Genomic DNA, 13,410 nt, shown 5'->3' with positions numbered 1-13,410 from the left:
CCCATACAGCCTATCCTCAGTCATCGTATCTCATCCGTGTCGCCATAAATCATTTCAAATAATTTATCTGGAATATATTCCACTGTGGAAAAAAATACACTACTGTCATAATGTTAGTTATCTAATATCGTTTTAGCTCACCTCGTAAACAAATCCATCATCGAAGCAGTTCGACGCTTTACGCTTGTGTATTCCCCTTTAACACAATAGTTATTGGGCTGTTGTAGGTGAGATCATCCCTTTTGCGCTCATGCAAATATGATCTATAATATTGACAAGATAGTTGAGTGACCGGTTTTACAATGGAATTACATGTCCTCAAAGTTGGAAGGCAGGCGGGAGGATCGCGAGATCAGCTCGGACCATTCTAGCCAATGAAAGTATATATAAACTCCAAAACAAACTTATTTTCGATCAAATTAGCCTCACGTAACAAATTAGAAATTACATTTTTGTTTACCAAATTCGACACTCTTATAAAATTCGTGGTCTTATTTTTCGTGGACAGATATTGGGCGGAGTAAACCCTCTCGCTTCTCCTCTTCCTCTCTGCTCAAGTTAGCGCGAACTGACCAAGGATAACAAAGCAATGTTTGTATGGGAAATGTAGTTCCATAGGAATGGCGCTCCAATGGAGAACTATGATCAGCCCTTGTAAAAAAGTTTATAGTACCTTCAGAAAGTATTCACACACCTTGACTTTTTCCAAATTTTGTTGTATTAACAGCCTGAATTTAAAATTAATTAAATTGAGACTGTGTGTCACTTGTCTACACACAATACCCCATAATGTCTAAGTGGAATTATGCTTTTTATTCTTTTTACAAATTAATTAAAAATGAAAAGCTGAAATGTCTTGGGTCAATAAGTATTCAACCCCTTTGTTATGGCAAGCCTAAATAAGTTGAGGAGTAAAAATTTCACGGTAAGGTCTACACCTGTTGTATTCGGTGCATGTGACAAATACAATTTGATATGATTTGACAGGAGAAAACTGAGGATGGATCAACAACATTGTAGTTACTCCACAATACTAACCTACACACATCTTGTTTGCGATAAGGCATTAAAGTAAAACAGCAAAAACGTGGCAAAGGGGCCTCCTGAGTGGCGCAGCGGTCTAAGCACTGCATCGCAGTGCATCGCCGTGTTAGAGGCGTCACTACAGACCGGGTTTGATCCCGGGCTGTATCACAACTGGCCATGATCGGGAGTCCCATAGGGCACCACACAATTGGCCCAGCGCTGTCCGGGTTAGGGGAGGGTTTGGCCGGACGGGCTTTACTTGGCTCATCGCGCTCTAGCGATGTGTGGTGCCTGGAAAACAACCTCTCACTCAACGTCAACAAAACAAAGGCGATGATCGTGGACTTCAGGAAACAGCAGAGGGTGCACCCCCCTATCTACATCGACGGGACCGCAGAGGAGAGGTGGGAAGCTTCAAGTTCCTTGGCGTACATATCACTGACAAACTGAAATGGACAACCCACACAGACAGAGTGGTGACGAATACGTAACAGAGCCTCTTCAACCTCAGGAGGCTAAAGAAATTTGGCTTCTCACCTAAAACCCTCACAAACCTTTACAGATGCACAATTGAAAGCATCCTGTAGGGCTGTATCACCGCCTGGCATGGCAACTGCACCGCCAGCAACTGCAGGGCTCTCCAGAGGGTGGTGCGGTATGCCCAACACATTACCGGGGGCAAACTACCCGCCCTCCAGGACACCTACAGCACTTGCGGTCACAGGAAGGCCAAAAAGATCATCAAGGACATCAACCACCCGAGCCACTGCCTGTTCACTCCGTTATCATCCAGAAGGCGAGGTCAGTACAGGTGCATCAAAACTGGGGTTGAGAGACTGAAAAACAGCTTCTCAAGGCCATCAGACTGTTAAACAGCCATCACTAGCACATTAGAGGCTGCTGCCTATAGGCATAGACTAGAAATCACTGACCACTTTAAGGAATGGAACACTAGTCACTTTAATAATGTTTACATATCTGGCATTATCTCATATGTATATACTGTAATCTATACTATTCTACGGTATTTTAGTCACTTAATAATGTTTACATATCTTGCATTACTCATTTAATTTATATATACTGTATTCTATACTATTCTACTGTATCTTAGTCCGTTCCGCTCTGACATCGCTCATCCATATATGTATATAGTCTTAATTCATTCCTACTTAGATTTGTGTGTATTGGGTATATGTTGTGTCATTTGTTATATATTAGTGTACTGTTGGAGCTAGAAGCACAAGCATTTCGCTACACCCGCAATAACATCTGCTAATCACGTGTATGTGATCAATACATTTGATTTGATTTGATTTTTGGTGGGCCGTGCACCTGCAGGCTGACCTCGGTTGTCAGGTGAACTGTGTTTCCTCTGACACATTGGTGCAGCTGGCAGGCGTGTGTTAATAAGCGAGGTTAGGCTGCATCATGTTATGGGTACGCTTCTCATCGGAAAGGACTAAGGAGTTTTTCAGGATAAAAAGAAACGGAATAGAGCTAAGCACAGGCAAGAGGAAAACTTGACTCAGTCTGCTTTCCATCAGACACTGGGAGACAAATTCACCTTTCAGCAGGAAAATAACCTAAAACACAATGCCAAATATACACTGGAGTTGCTTACCAAGACAACATTGAATGTTCCTGAGTGGCCTAGTTATTGTTTTAATTAAACCGTCTTATAAAATATATGGCAAGACATGAACATGTCTGTCTAGCAATGATTAACAACAAACTTCACAGACAGTGAATAAATTAAAAGAATAATGTGCAAATATTGTACAATCCAGGTGTGCAAAGCTCTTGGAGACTGCTAAAAATGTCTCAAAACATGTTTTTGCTTTGTCATTATGGGATATTGTGTGTAGATGGGTGAGAAAATAAATATATTTCATCCATTTTGAATTCAGGCTGTAACAAGACAATGTGGAATAAGTTAAGGGGTATAAATACTTTTCTGAAGGCCCTGTATGTGTAAGTAGCTTATTGAGAGCCTTTAAAGACTACAAGACAATGTGGCAAATCAACATGACACCATACTGTATCTTCATCTGACAGGCATCTTTCTGGAATTTAACATAATAGATATAACATAACAGAATAAAATAATAAATACATCACAGTAGTTTTAACCAGTAAGTAATAAAAAGGCAATGTGAAAAGTCTTTGAAACCTACGCATTATGAACTATGTCAAAGTTGAATTTAAAAGTCCTATCCTTTTGCAGAGCTGATGGGGAGCTGATGGTGGAGGGGTAACATGGGATTTATTTAGCCAAAAACAGGGCACAGACAGAATTACGGGGGATTATAGGAATAATGGTGGAATGAGAGCTGTATGGTGGAATTACAGCCATGACAGCAGCTGGTGATGCATGCAGTGCAGAGCAGACCATAGCTCCAGGATTATGGTCCATTTTGGAATACAGAGATTTACTACTGATTTTAGTCCTAAAAGTTGTTTTTGTTCCTTTTATGTATGTTGTAACTGGAAACTGTGTAACATAGCTCGACCTACAGGGGTGACTACTAGTTTTAGTTCCTCACGCCTCCGATCTGGTTTATATATCCAAGGTGGATTTATTTTGGTTCAACAGTCTACTTAAACACCTTGTCCTTATCGTTTACTCACCCTTGCTTTTTCTTCATCAGCCTCATTCTTTACAGTGGTTCAAGAGATCATCACTTTGGCAAACCATCATCATCACCAGCATCATACTTTTCCTTATCATCCCTATAGAATTGATGGCTTCTCTTAGAGGCCAAGCTACACTGTTTGCTGTCCCAGAGCCATAGCCAGTGAAGGGAGTGAGGCATGCAGGGGGTGACGTCAGGGGCTGGTTGGTCTGCTTTATGTGCATAAGGCAGCACTTCCAAAGGTTGAACTGGGTGTATTAGTGGTGCGTAAATATTTAAATTGTCCAGGCCTGCTTATTGTTCCCAGCTGGGGGGCTAATGGAGGTATGTAAGTGTCGTGTACAGTCAGTAAAGCACAGTAAAGCTGCTCTAGGGATAAGCCCCCTGTACAGACAGACTGGTCGTTGTCGTCAGGCAGGGCAGGCAGGACTGTAAGGAGTTCAAACTAAGGTTTCTCTCTCTGGTTTACATTACTTTTTTTCTCTCTGTCTTTCTCTTCGCAGGTCTGTTCTGTTCTCTTTCTGACTTGGCTGTACTGTAACTCAACCAGATTAATTTGTTATGATGTGTTTGTTCACTTTCATTTGTTTCACCTTAAGGTCAAATATGCAGACTTGTTGACTTCATAGTGATCTTTTGTTGCTATTCCTGAGACCAACACATTTGTAAGGAGAATTGCCCACCTCTGTGCAGCAAATCCAACCAGACAATGCTTCTACATCCTAGAACTTTACCGTGAAGATGTGTAAGAGCTCTTTATAATGTAGATAGAACATCACTGAAACAAAAGATTACCTTAAAAAGTTTTGATTTCCAGCTTGATTTATAGTTTTAAACAAAAGGAGAAATCCACCAAGCCTTGTCCACACACACACACACACACACACACACACACACACTACATCTAGACATCAAAGGTTGTGATTGATGGAGGATTAATGATTGGTACGATAGTATGTCACGCTTTGTATAGAAATGCCTGAGAGGATTGTAGTTGGACCACAAGACTATTTCTATAAACTGTACTGTATTAGACCTATAGCTAACAGAACAAATGAAACATTAGTCAGCAGACAGGCACACTATACAGCTGTCTGCACCCTCTCTCAAATCGTTCATATCTCAAACATATAGAACTGTGCTTTTTCATTTCTTTCATCCACACTGAATATTACCAAAACATTGTGTATTTCCAAACGTGTGATAGTTTTCAATGAAAACAGCGTACAGTGTTACGTTCTTCCTATAACTCCATTACAGTAACATAGAATATAGTATGCCAATTATTGTACAGTATATTGTTGTACCACCCTGTCCTTTCCTTGTCTAGAAGGTATTGTCATTGATACCTGAGGCTGAACACCCTATTCCTTACATAGTGCACTACATTTGACCAGAAAAGTAGTATACATTGAATGGGGTGCCATCTCTGGGATGTCCACTTATGGGAGGTGAGGGATCAATCCTCTAATGCCTCTGATCTGATCTCAGATTAACCCTTAATACTCTGTCTCCTGGGGGAGGGATAATTGACCAATCAGATGTGAAAATTATCTGGTGTGAAAAGATCTGATGTGATTGGTCAAAAGACCAATAAGTGGAAAAAATATCTGAATTGGTCTGCCTGTGTTGATGCAGCATTAGTGGTTCTCAATGACTGTCCTTTCCAAAATACCAGTGACCCCCTCTCCCAAAAAAAGAAGCACCCTAATTTCCATTTCTACAGCTTATATCAAAATGATAACTCGTAGCTCACTATATATTTTTTACTATATCATCTTCAATTGTTCCACTCATGAAGCAACATAAAGGCCTGTTAGAGCTGTGACTGACATAGGGCCTTGGTGAACTGCTTCCTAAGTGTGCAGTAAACATTCAATAAACTCAGCAGCCATGCCATTCCATTAAATGGTGCTTGTTATGACACTGTAGCTTGGGAGACTATAAAGAGAGTGTCTAATACATACTGTACTTTCAGACAGTGAAACACATCAGGCTACTATAGGTAGAAGCAGAGATATATTACATCTTTATATACATACAGTATATGCTCACACATGGCATATGTGTTTATATTATGGATGGGCAGAATCATGGGTGTGGAAGAGTAAGACTTGGCATTCCAGTCCTTAGCTTTCCAGATACAGGATCTATCCTCCACACGCTCGGCTCTTCAGGAGATAGCTCAAGGCCAAGGGGCTTTTGATCATTAAATATTTACCTTTAGAGACCTCATAGCTTGTGATTAGCCGATCCCAATAGTAGACATTCTTCAATTCAACACAGCTTGTCAAAATAGAGGTAGTTAAACAAATTGAAAGCGAGCATGAGCTTTTCCATTACTATTTTAAATTATTTTATAAATCGGTTTTATATGAAGCTGCTACTGATATCTGTTTAACATAGTCTTAACAAACTTGGCTATGTCTCATCAACCATGACAGCTTAAACAATAGCGTAGCCTACATGTACAGTACCAGACAAAAGTTTGGACACACCTACTCATTCAAGGGATTTTCTTTATTTGTACGATTTTCTACATTGTAGAATAATAGTGAAGACATCAAAACTATGAAATAACACATATGGACTCATGTAGTAATCAAAAAAGTGTTAAACAAGATTGGGATTCTTCAAAGTAGCCACCCTTTGCCTTGATGACAGCTTTGCACACTCTTGGCATTCTCTCAACCAGCTTCATGAGGTAGTCACCTGGAATGTATTCAATTTACTGTGCCTTGGCTGTGCCTTGTTAAAAGTTCATTTGTGGAATTTCTTTCCTTTTTAAAGCCAATCAGTTGTGTTGTGACAAGGTAAGAGTGGTATACAGAAGATAGCCCTAATTGGTAAAATACCAATTCCATATTATGGCAAGAACATTATGGCAAAGAGAAATGACAGTCCATCATTACTCTAAGACATTAATCTGGCAAATTTCAAGAACTTCAAGTGCAGTCGCAAAAACCATCAAGAGCTATGATGAATCTGGCTCTCATGAGGACTGCCACAGGAAAGGAAGACACAAGGTTAACTCTACTGCAGAGGATAAGTTCATTAGAGTTACCAGCCTCAGAATTTGTTATTTATTTGACCTTTATTTAACTAGGCAAGTCAGTTAAGAACAAATTCTTAATTTCAATGATGGCCTAGGAACAGTGGGTTAACTGCCTTGTTCAGGGGCAGAACAACAGATTTTTTGGACTAGTAACCGAAAGGTTGCAAGTTCAAATCCCCGAGCTGACAAGGTACAAATCTGTCGTTCTGCCCCTGAACAGGCAGTTAACCCACTGTTCCTAGGCTGTCATTGAAAATAAGAATTTGTTCTTAACTGACTTGCCTAGTAAAATAAAGGTAAAATAAAAAATAAATAAATAAATACATTTTTAACTTGTCTGTCCTTTCAGGGATTCGATCTTGCAACCTTTCGGTTACTAGTCCAACACTCTAACCACTAGGCTACCTGCTGCTTACACTACCTGCTGAATTGCAGCCCAAATAAATGCTTCACAGAGTTCAAGTAAAAGACACATCTCAACATCAACATCAACTGTTCAGAAGAGACTGCATGAATCAGGCCTTCATGGTCCAATTGCTGTAAAGAAATGACTACTAAAGGACACCAATAATAAGAAGAGACTTGCTTGGGCCAAGAAACATGAGCAATGGACATTAGACCGGTGTAAATCTGTCTTTTGGTCTGAAAATTGATAGATTTTTGGTTCCAACCGCCATGTCTTTGTGAGATACAGAGTAGGTTAACGGATGATCTCCACATGTGTGGTTCCCACCATGAAGCATGAAGGAGGAGGTATGTTGGTGCTTTACTGACAACACTTTGATTTATTTAGAATTCAAGGCACACTTAACCAGCATGGCTACCACAGCATTCTGCAGTGATACACCATTCCATTTGGTTAGCAGTTAGTGGGACTATCATTAGTTTTTCCAACAGGACAATGACCCAAAACACACCTCCAGGCTGTGTAAGGGCTATTTGACCAAGAAGGAGAGTGATGGAGGGCTGCATCAGGTGAGCTGGCCTCCACAATCACCCAACCTGAACCCAATTGAGATGGTTTGGGATGAGTTGGACTGCAGAGTGAAGGAAAATCAGCAAAAAAGTGTTCAGCATATGTGGGAACTCCTTCAAGACTGTTGGAAAAGCATCCCTCGTGAAGCTGGTTAAGAGTGTGCAATGCTGTCATCAAGGCAAAAGGTGGCTACTTTGAAGAATCTCAAATGTAAAATATTTTTTAATTTGTTTAACACTGTTTACTACATGATTCCATATGTGTTATTTCATAGTTTTGATGTCTGCACTATTATTCTACAATATAGAAAATAGTAAAAAATTAAGAAAAACCCTTGATTGACGAGGTGTGTCCAAACTTTTGACTGGTACTATATATAAACAATGGAATACTAGATCATTCATGCTTATAGCTGATATAAGCAGATTGGTATCAGAAGGAAAGCAATCTAGGGGTGTCTTAGTATAGCCTAACAGTTCCACTGGTTTTTAGTTAGTCTGCAGAGATTCTGCATCAAAGATGGCGGATTATAAAGATGAGGCAAAAACATTGAAAAAAATGGCACAGTTCCTGTCTACTTTAGGGGTGGCTCTCCCATAGGCAACAATGCAATAGCAGCTGGGTCTGGTCTACTTAGTTAATTTGCCAGGCACCAAGCAGATAAAAAGTAGCCTATGAAATGTCTAGCATTCTCTTGAGTCTCTGACTGTATCTTCTCAGTGACAAGGAGTACCACCTGTTGGTCATAACTAGTAACTGCATTTGAATGCTGCATCAAATGTACACTAATAATAAGCACTACTGCTAATATTTCAGATTTCATTCCATGAATAAAAGGATGTCAGAGATTTTCCAAATTTGGCACAGATTACAAAGCAGAGAAATTTGGGGCAGTATTGGTCAACATTGTGAATAATGTATACAACGGGTTAAAAAGCTGTAATCAAAAACTATTAAGAATTCATCCTCATAATCTTTCAATAACACAGTCTGGAGCCATAAGCTGGTGGGAGTCCAATAGCCTTTTAAATACTGTATGGTTTTCCAAACTGTGTTCTTCTAAGGTTTATCTAATTCTATGGTTCCATTTTCTGTGTTCATCTATTGAGGACCTTCCTGAGATGTTCCAGCTGTGCTTGATTGACGCTGCTGCCTCCACAGACGATCATCACCAGGGGCCCTGCTAGGGGAACGGGCAGCCGGCCCTCACCCTGCAGACTCTGGATGACCCCACAGTACACAGCTGCTAATGCAGCCCCACAGGCCAGCTCCACCAGCACACGCTCCTCGTCTGGACACACACACACACACAAGCAAGCACACATGTATACACACACACACACAAACAGAAAATATTTGTTTGTGACCTGTAGCTATGTTTCTTTTAGAATACAACTATACCTCATATAAAGCAGAGTAAAGTATAGGGATCAGAACAGTGACGGCTGGTACAACGCTCACCCAGGAAGGTCTCCACTGCTTGCAGAGCCTGCTGGTCAGTGACCAGCTCTGATATGATGTTCATGTTGCCCCCCTTACTGCACTCAAAGGCCTGCCTTCACACCGTCTTCGAACTCAGACACTTGGCCTCTGACAATACAACCATTGCAGATCATTAGAATGGAATGGAATAGATTTGAATACAACACAATGCTAAATGAAAATCTCAGTTTAATCTCTGTTCTCTTCTCACCTGGTGATGTCAGGGAGGGTGACCATCCTGGCAGCCTTTACTGCTGCGTTAAAACAGTCTGCTCCCTCAGTCTCCACAGATGATGTGCACACTGCCCCAGCCCACCTCCTTACATATTGGCCATATATCACAAACCCCAGAGGTGCCTTATTACAATTATAAACTGGTTACCAACGTATTTAGAGCAGTAAAAACCTGTGGTATATGGTCTGATATACCACGGCTGTCAGCCCATCAGCATTCAGGGCTCGAATCACCTAGTTTATCATTTGTGATCTAAGTCAGTCATTCTTGAAGTCATGCCCTTTACTACAGGCTCGGTTAAGGATTTGTCTGACTTAAATATCTTCTCACCAGAGCAGAGGATGGTCAAAGGGTGGAACATACAATATGTCAGGCCATCAGTCTGGGTCAGATGCAGGGCCTCATCATTAGCATCATCCCACACCTGAACAGGCAAAATGAGACAAAAATGGCAACACACACACATGGGGTAACAGGCATAGTCTACAATGTCCACAAGCAAATCAGTCGTCAATTATAAGGCTGTCCTCTGTATCATCATGAACTCAAGGCAGCATTGAATCACATCTAATTTGGTCAACACTAGGAGGTGCTGTCGAACAAGTGTTTCAACCGTAGTAAACAAACCAGTTATAACGGTGTCCATTTCCCATATTCCAAGATGTGCGTAATTTAAAGGTTTATGTGGAGTCTGTTTCAAGTGGATTCATATAGACCCATCACTTGTGTGAAACACTAATCATTGAAATGTTACTAAAGTAGTATTCTAACTGTGTATTCAATTAGGCCTATAGATGTGAAATGATTTATGGAAACTTAACTTCAACCCTTTTGAACATGCTTACCTTTTGACACATGTTCAATACCGCAGATGTTGAATGAACCAGAGGGTTAGGAACTTTCCATTTTTAAATACTCAGTGGTCCCCGCCTGTTTTTACATGTCTATGCTCTCCAAAAAGACTATTTATGTGAAAGGCTTCTGGATTTGTCATGATGGCTCAAGTGCCTTGATAGATGATTAGTCAACAACTATGAAAGTCTTTGATCTCCTCTTGAATGGTAGTGCACATGCGCAAATGCAGGGTTTTATTTTCACACCTTTGTGCCCAGTCCACAGAAAAGACAGTAGGCAAAAAGTAGGCTACTATAGTACAATTCATTTTGTAATGGTGCAACTTTATGACAACCATAACTTACTGCGGCTCTCAGTACGTGATTGCTCCTTGACCTTCACAGAAAACTGCACCTGTCAGGCAGATACTGGTCAATGTTTAGCCCAGAGGTGGGATAGATCATAAATCAATTATTAACTCTTGTTTGGTGGACTGTATGAAGACTGTAGCCAATGTCAGCATTGCAAAACGTAAAGTATAACATTCTATACTGAACTAAAATATAACCGCAACATGCAACAATTTCAAAGATCATGAAGTGCAACACATCTCCTTCACATAGAGTTGATCAGGCTGTTGATTGTGGCCTGTGCAATGTCGTCCCACTCCTCTTCAATGGCTGTGCGAAGTTTATGGATATTGGCGGGAACTGGAACACACTGTCGTACACGTCGATCCAGAGCATCCCAAACATGATCAACAGTTGACATGTCTGGTGATTATACATGCCATGGAAGAACTGAGACATTTTCAGCTTCCAGGAATTGTGTACAGATCCTTGAGACACGGAGCCATGCATTATCATGCTGAAACATTGGGTGATGGCGGCGGATGAATGGCACGACAATGGTCCTCAGGATCTCCTCACGGTATCTCTGTGCATTCAAATTTCCCTCGATAAAATGCAATTGTGTTCATTGTCCATAGCTTATGCCTGCCTATACCATAACCCCACCATGAGGCACTCTATTCACAACGTTGACATCAGCAAACAGCTTGCCAACACGACGCCATACACACCGTCTGCCATCTGCCTGGTACAGGATTCATCCGTAAAGAGCACACTCCTCCATCGTGCCAATGGCCATCGAAGGTGAGCATTTGCCCACTGAAGTCAGTTACGACGCCGAACTGCAGTCAGACCAAGACCCTGGTGAGGATGAGGAGCATGCAGATGAGCTCCTTGAGACAGTTTCTGACAGTTTGTGCAGCAATTCTTTGGTTGTACAAACCCAAATTTTCATCAGCTGTCAGGGTGGCTGGTCTCAGCCAATCCTGCAGATGAAGAAGCTGTACATGGAGGTCCTGGGCTGGTGTGGTTATACGTGGTCTGAGGTTGTGAGGCTGGTTGGATGTACTGCCAAATTTTCTAAAATGACATAGAGAAAATGACATTCCTGCAGTCAGCATGCCAATTGCATGCTCCCTCAAAACTTGAGACATCTGTGGCATTGTGTTGTGTGACAAAACTGTACATTTTAGAGTGGCATTTTATTGTCCCCAGCACAAGGTGCACCTGTGTAAAGATCATGCTGTTTAATCAGCCTTTTAATATGCCACACCTGTCAGGTATATGGGTTATATTGGCAAAAGATAAATGCTAACTAACAGAGATGTAAACTAATTTGTGCACAACATTTTAGAGAAATAAGCTTTTCGTGCATATAGAACATTTCTGGAATCTTTTATTTTAGTTTATGAAACATGGGACCAACACTTTACATGTTGCATTCATATTTTTGTTCAGTATATGTTAAAACATGTTTTATTCCCATTTAAGGGAAATCATTATGTATTGTGTACATTTACATTTCATTATGCATATTGTTTGGTGTTCGTTTTGTCACATAAACCATCCCATAGAACCGATGGTTATACACAACCTATAGATCAAGCCAGCATCAGTCAACAGGTAGGCTATACCAAAGATAGTACAGTATGGCTCATTGGAGGCAGCTGAGGGGAGGACGTCTCATAATAATGGCTGGAACGGAGCCAATGGAATGGCATCAAACTCATGGAAACCATATGTTTGCTGTATTTGATAGCATTCCACTATTCCGCTCCAGCCATTACCACAAGCCCATCCTCCCCAATTAAGGTGCCACCAACCTCCTGTGGTATGGCTATACTCAGTGATCAAAATGTGTATCACTTTGCATGATAGGTATTAAAAAGACAACAACCAACTTGAAACAAAAATAGGGAGAACAATACAATGTACAAACATCTGCTAAAATCTAACTAAAAATGAAAAACTCCAAAGAGAGATCCAACTATAGGCCTTTTTAGGTGATAAAGCATTTATATACTGTAGGCTTATGATGAGTTTAGTTCAAATTCACACCCATAGTTAGCTTCATAGTTATTGCATCTGTAGAAGAGAATGCAGCCCCTTTCACTTTCCCATCCCAGCATTACATCTTCCACTCATTCCTTCAGAACACGTTTTGGTTTGCATAAATAACACAACATTGTATGACTGTTTAGAACATTCCACACATCTTTTAGTAGTTTTAACTGGCCTTCAAAGTCTTTCAATTACACCTTCCGTCACTTTCCTTCCTTTTCTCATCTTGTAAAAACCTGTTCCTTTCTTTCCTCTGCTGAACCCTGAAGATATGACCTCCAGAGTTTGAACTCTGATCGCCTTCAAACAGCACTTACTGCAAAACCCATATTCAATAACTCATGACTGCCCCTGTTCTCTGCTCCCTTTTCTGAGATCATCACATTTAGGCCTTACTCTGACTGACACACAGGAGACAAACACTGAGTGAGAAGGGAAAGAGGGGAACTCTGCTCAGAGTATTCTCTGAATGATCTCTGGGCCGTGGATACTGCCTCTACTTCCTCTTAGGTAAGTGACCACCAATTCCAAGCATGTCTGTCTGTCCGGATATGGCCCCTCTCTGTCCATGCCCTGGCCCTTGTCCTTTGTTCTGGGGAGGCACAGACTGGCACAAAGAGAGGGCACTGTCCGGGCACAGCCACTGTCTGCAGATCCAGTCAGACCCAGCTCTGAGTCCAGTCAGAGCACAACAACGTGCACCGTCTTCTCTATGCCAGAGAACGTTGTCTAGGCTTGATCCTTGGATACAACTG

General features: G+C 41.1%; 2 protein-coding genes and 1 pseudogene across 14 annotated transcripts in view; all 3 read right to left on the bottom strand.

The window, feature by feature from the left end:
* Positions 1–301, bottom strand: part of daam1a (dishevelled associated activator of morphogenesis 1a) — a 101,411-nt gene extending 101,110 nt beyond the window's left edge. The window contains exon 1 of the mRNA XM_042325318.1: positions 142–301. The gene's annotated coding sequence lies outside the window, so the exon portion shown is untranslated. The remainder of the gene's footprint in view (positions 1–141) is intronic.
* An 8,489-nt stretch (positions 302–8,790) lies between these two features.
* Positions 8,791–10,267, bottom strand: LOC112255776 (annotated as a pseudogene).
* A 1,718-nt stretch (positions 10,268–11,985) lies between these two features.
* The window catches only part of LOC112256818 (apoptosis-stimulating of p53 protein 1-like), a 52,298-nt gene continuing 50,873 nt past the window's right edge, over positions 11,986–13,410 (bottom strand). For all 13 annotated transcript variants that reach the window (XM_042325307.1, XM_042325308.1, XM_042325305.1 and 10 more), the window contains one exon: positions 11,986–13,407. Coding sequence is in view for 12 of the 13 variants with exons in the window: in XM_042325308.1 (XP_042181242.1) it covers positions 13,366–13,407 (42 nt within the window). In the remaining variant the exon portion in view is untranslated. The remainder of the gene's footprint in view (positions 13,408–13,410) is intronic.

This window comes from Oncorhynchus tshawytscha, linkage group LG08 (assembly GCF_018296145.1).
Source record: "Oncorhynchus tshawytscha isolate Ot180627B linkage group LG08, Otsh_v2.0, whole genome shotgun sequence".
NCBI lineage: Eukaryota > Metazoa > Chordata > Actinopteri > Salmoniformes > Salmonidae > Oncorhynchus > Oncorhynchus tshawytscha.
This window is presented reverse-complemented; position numbering and strand designations above follow the sequence as displayed.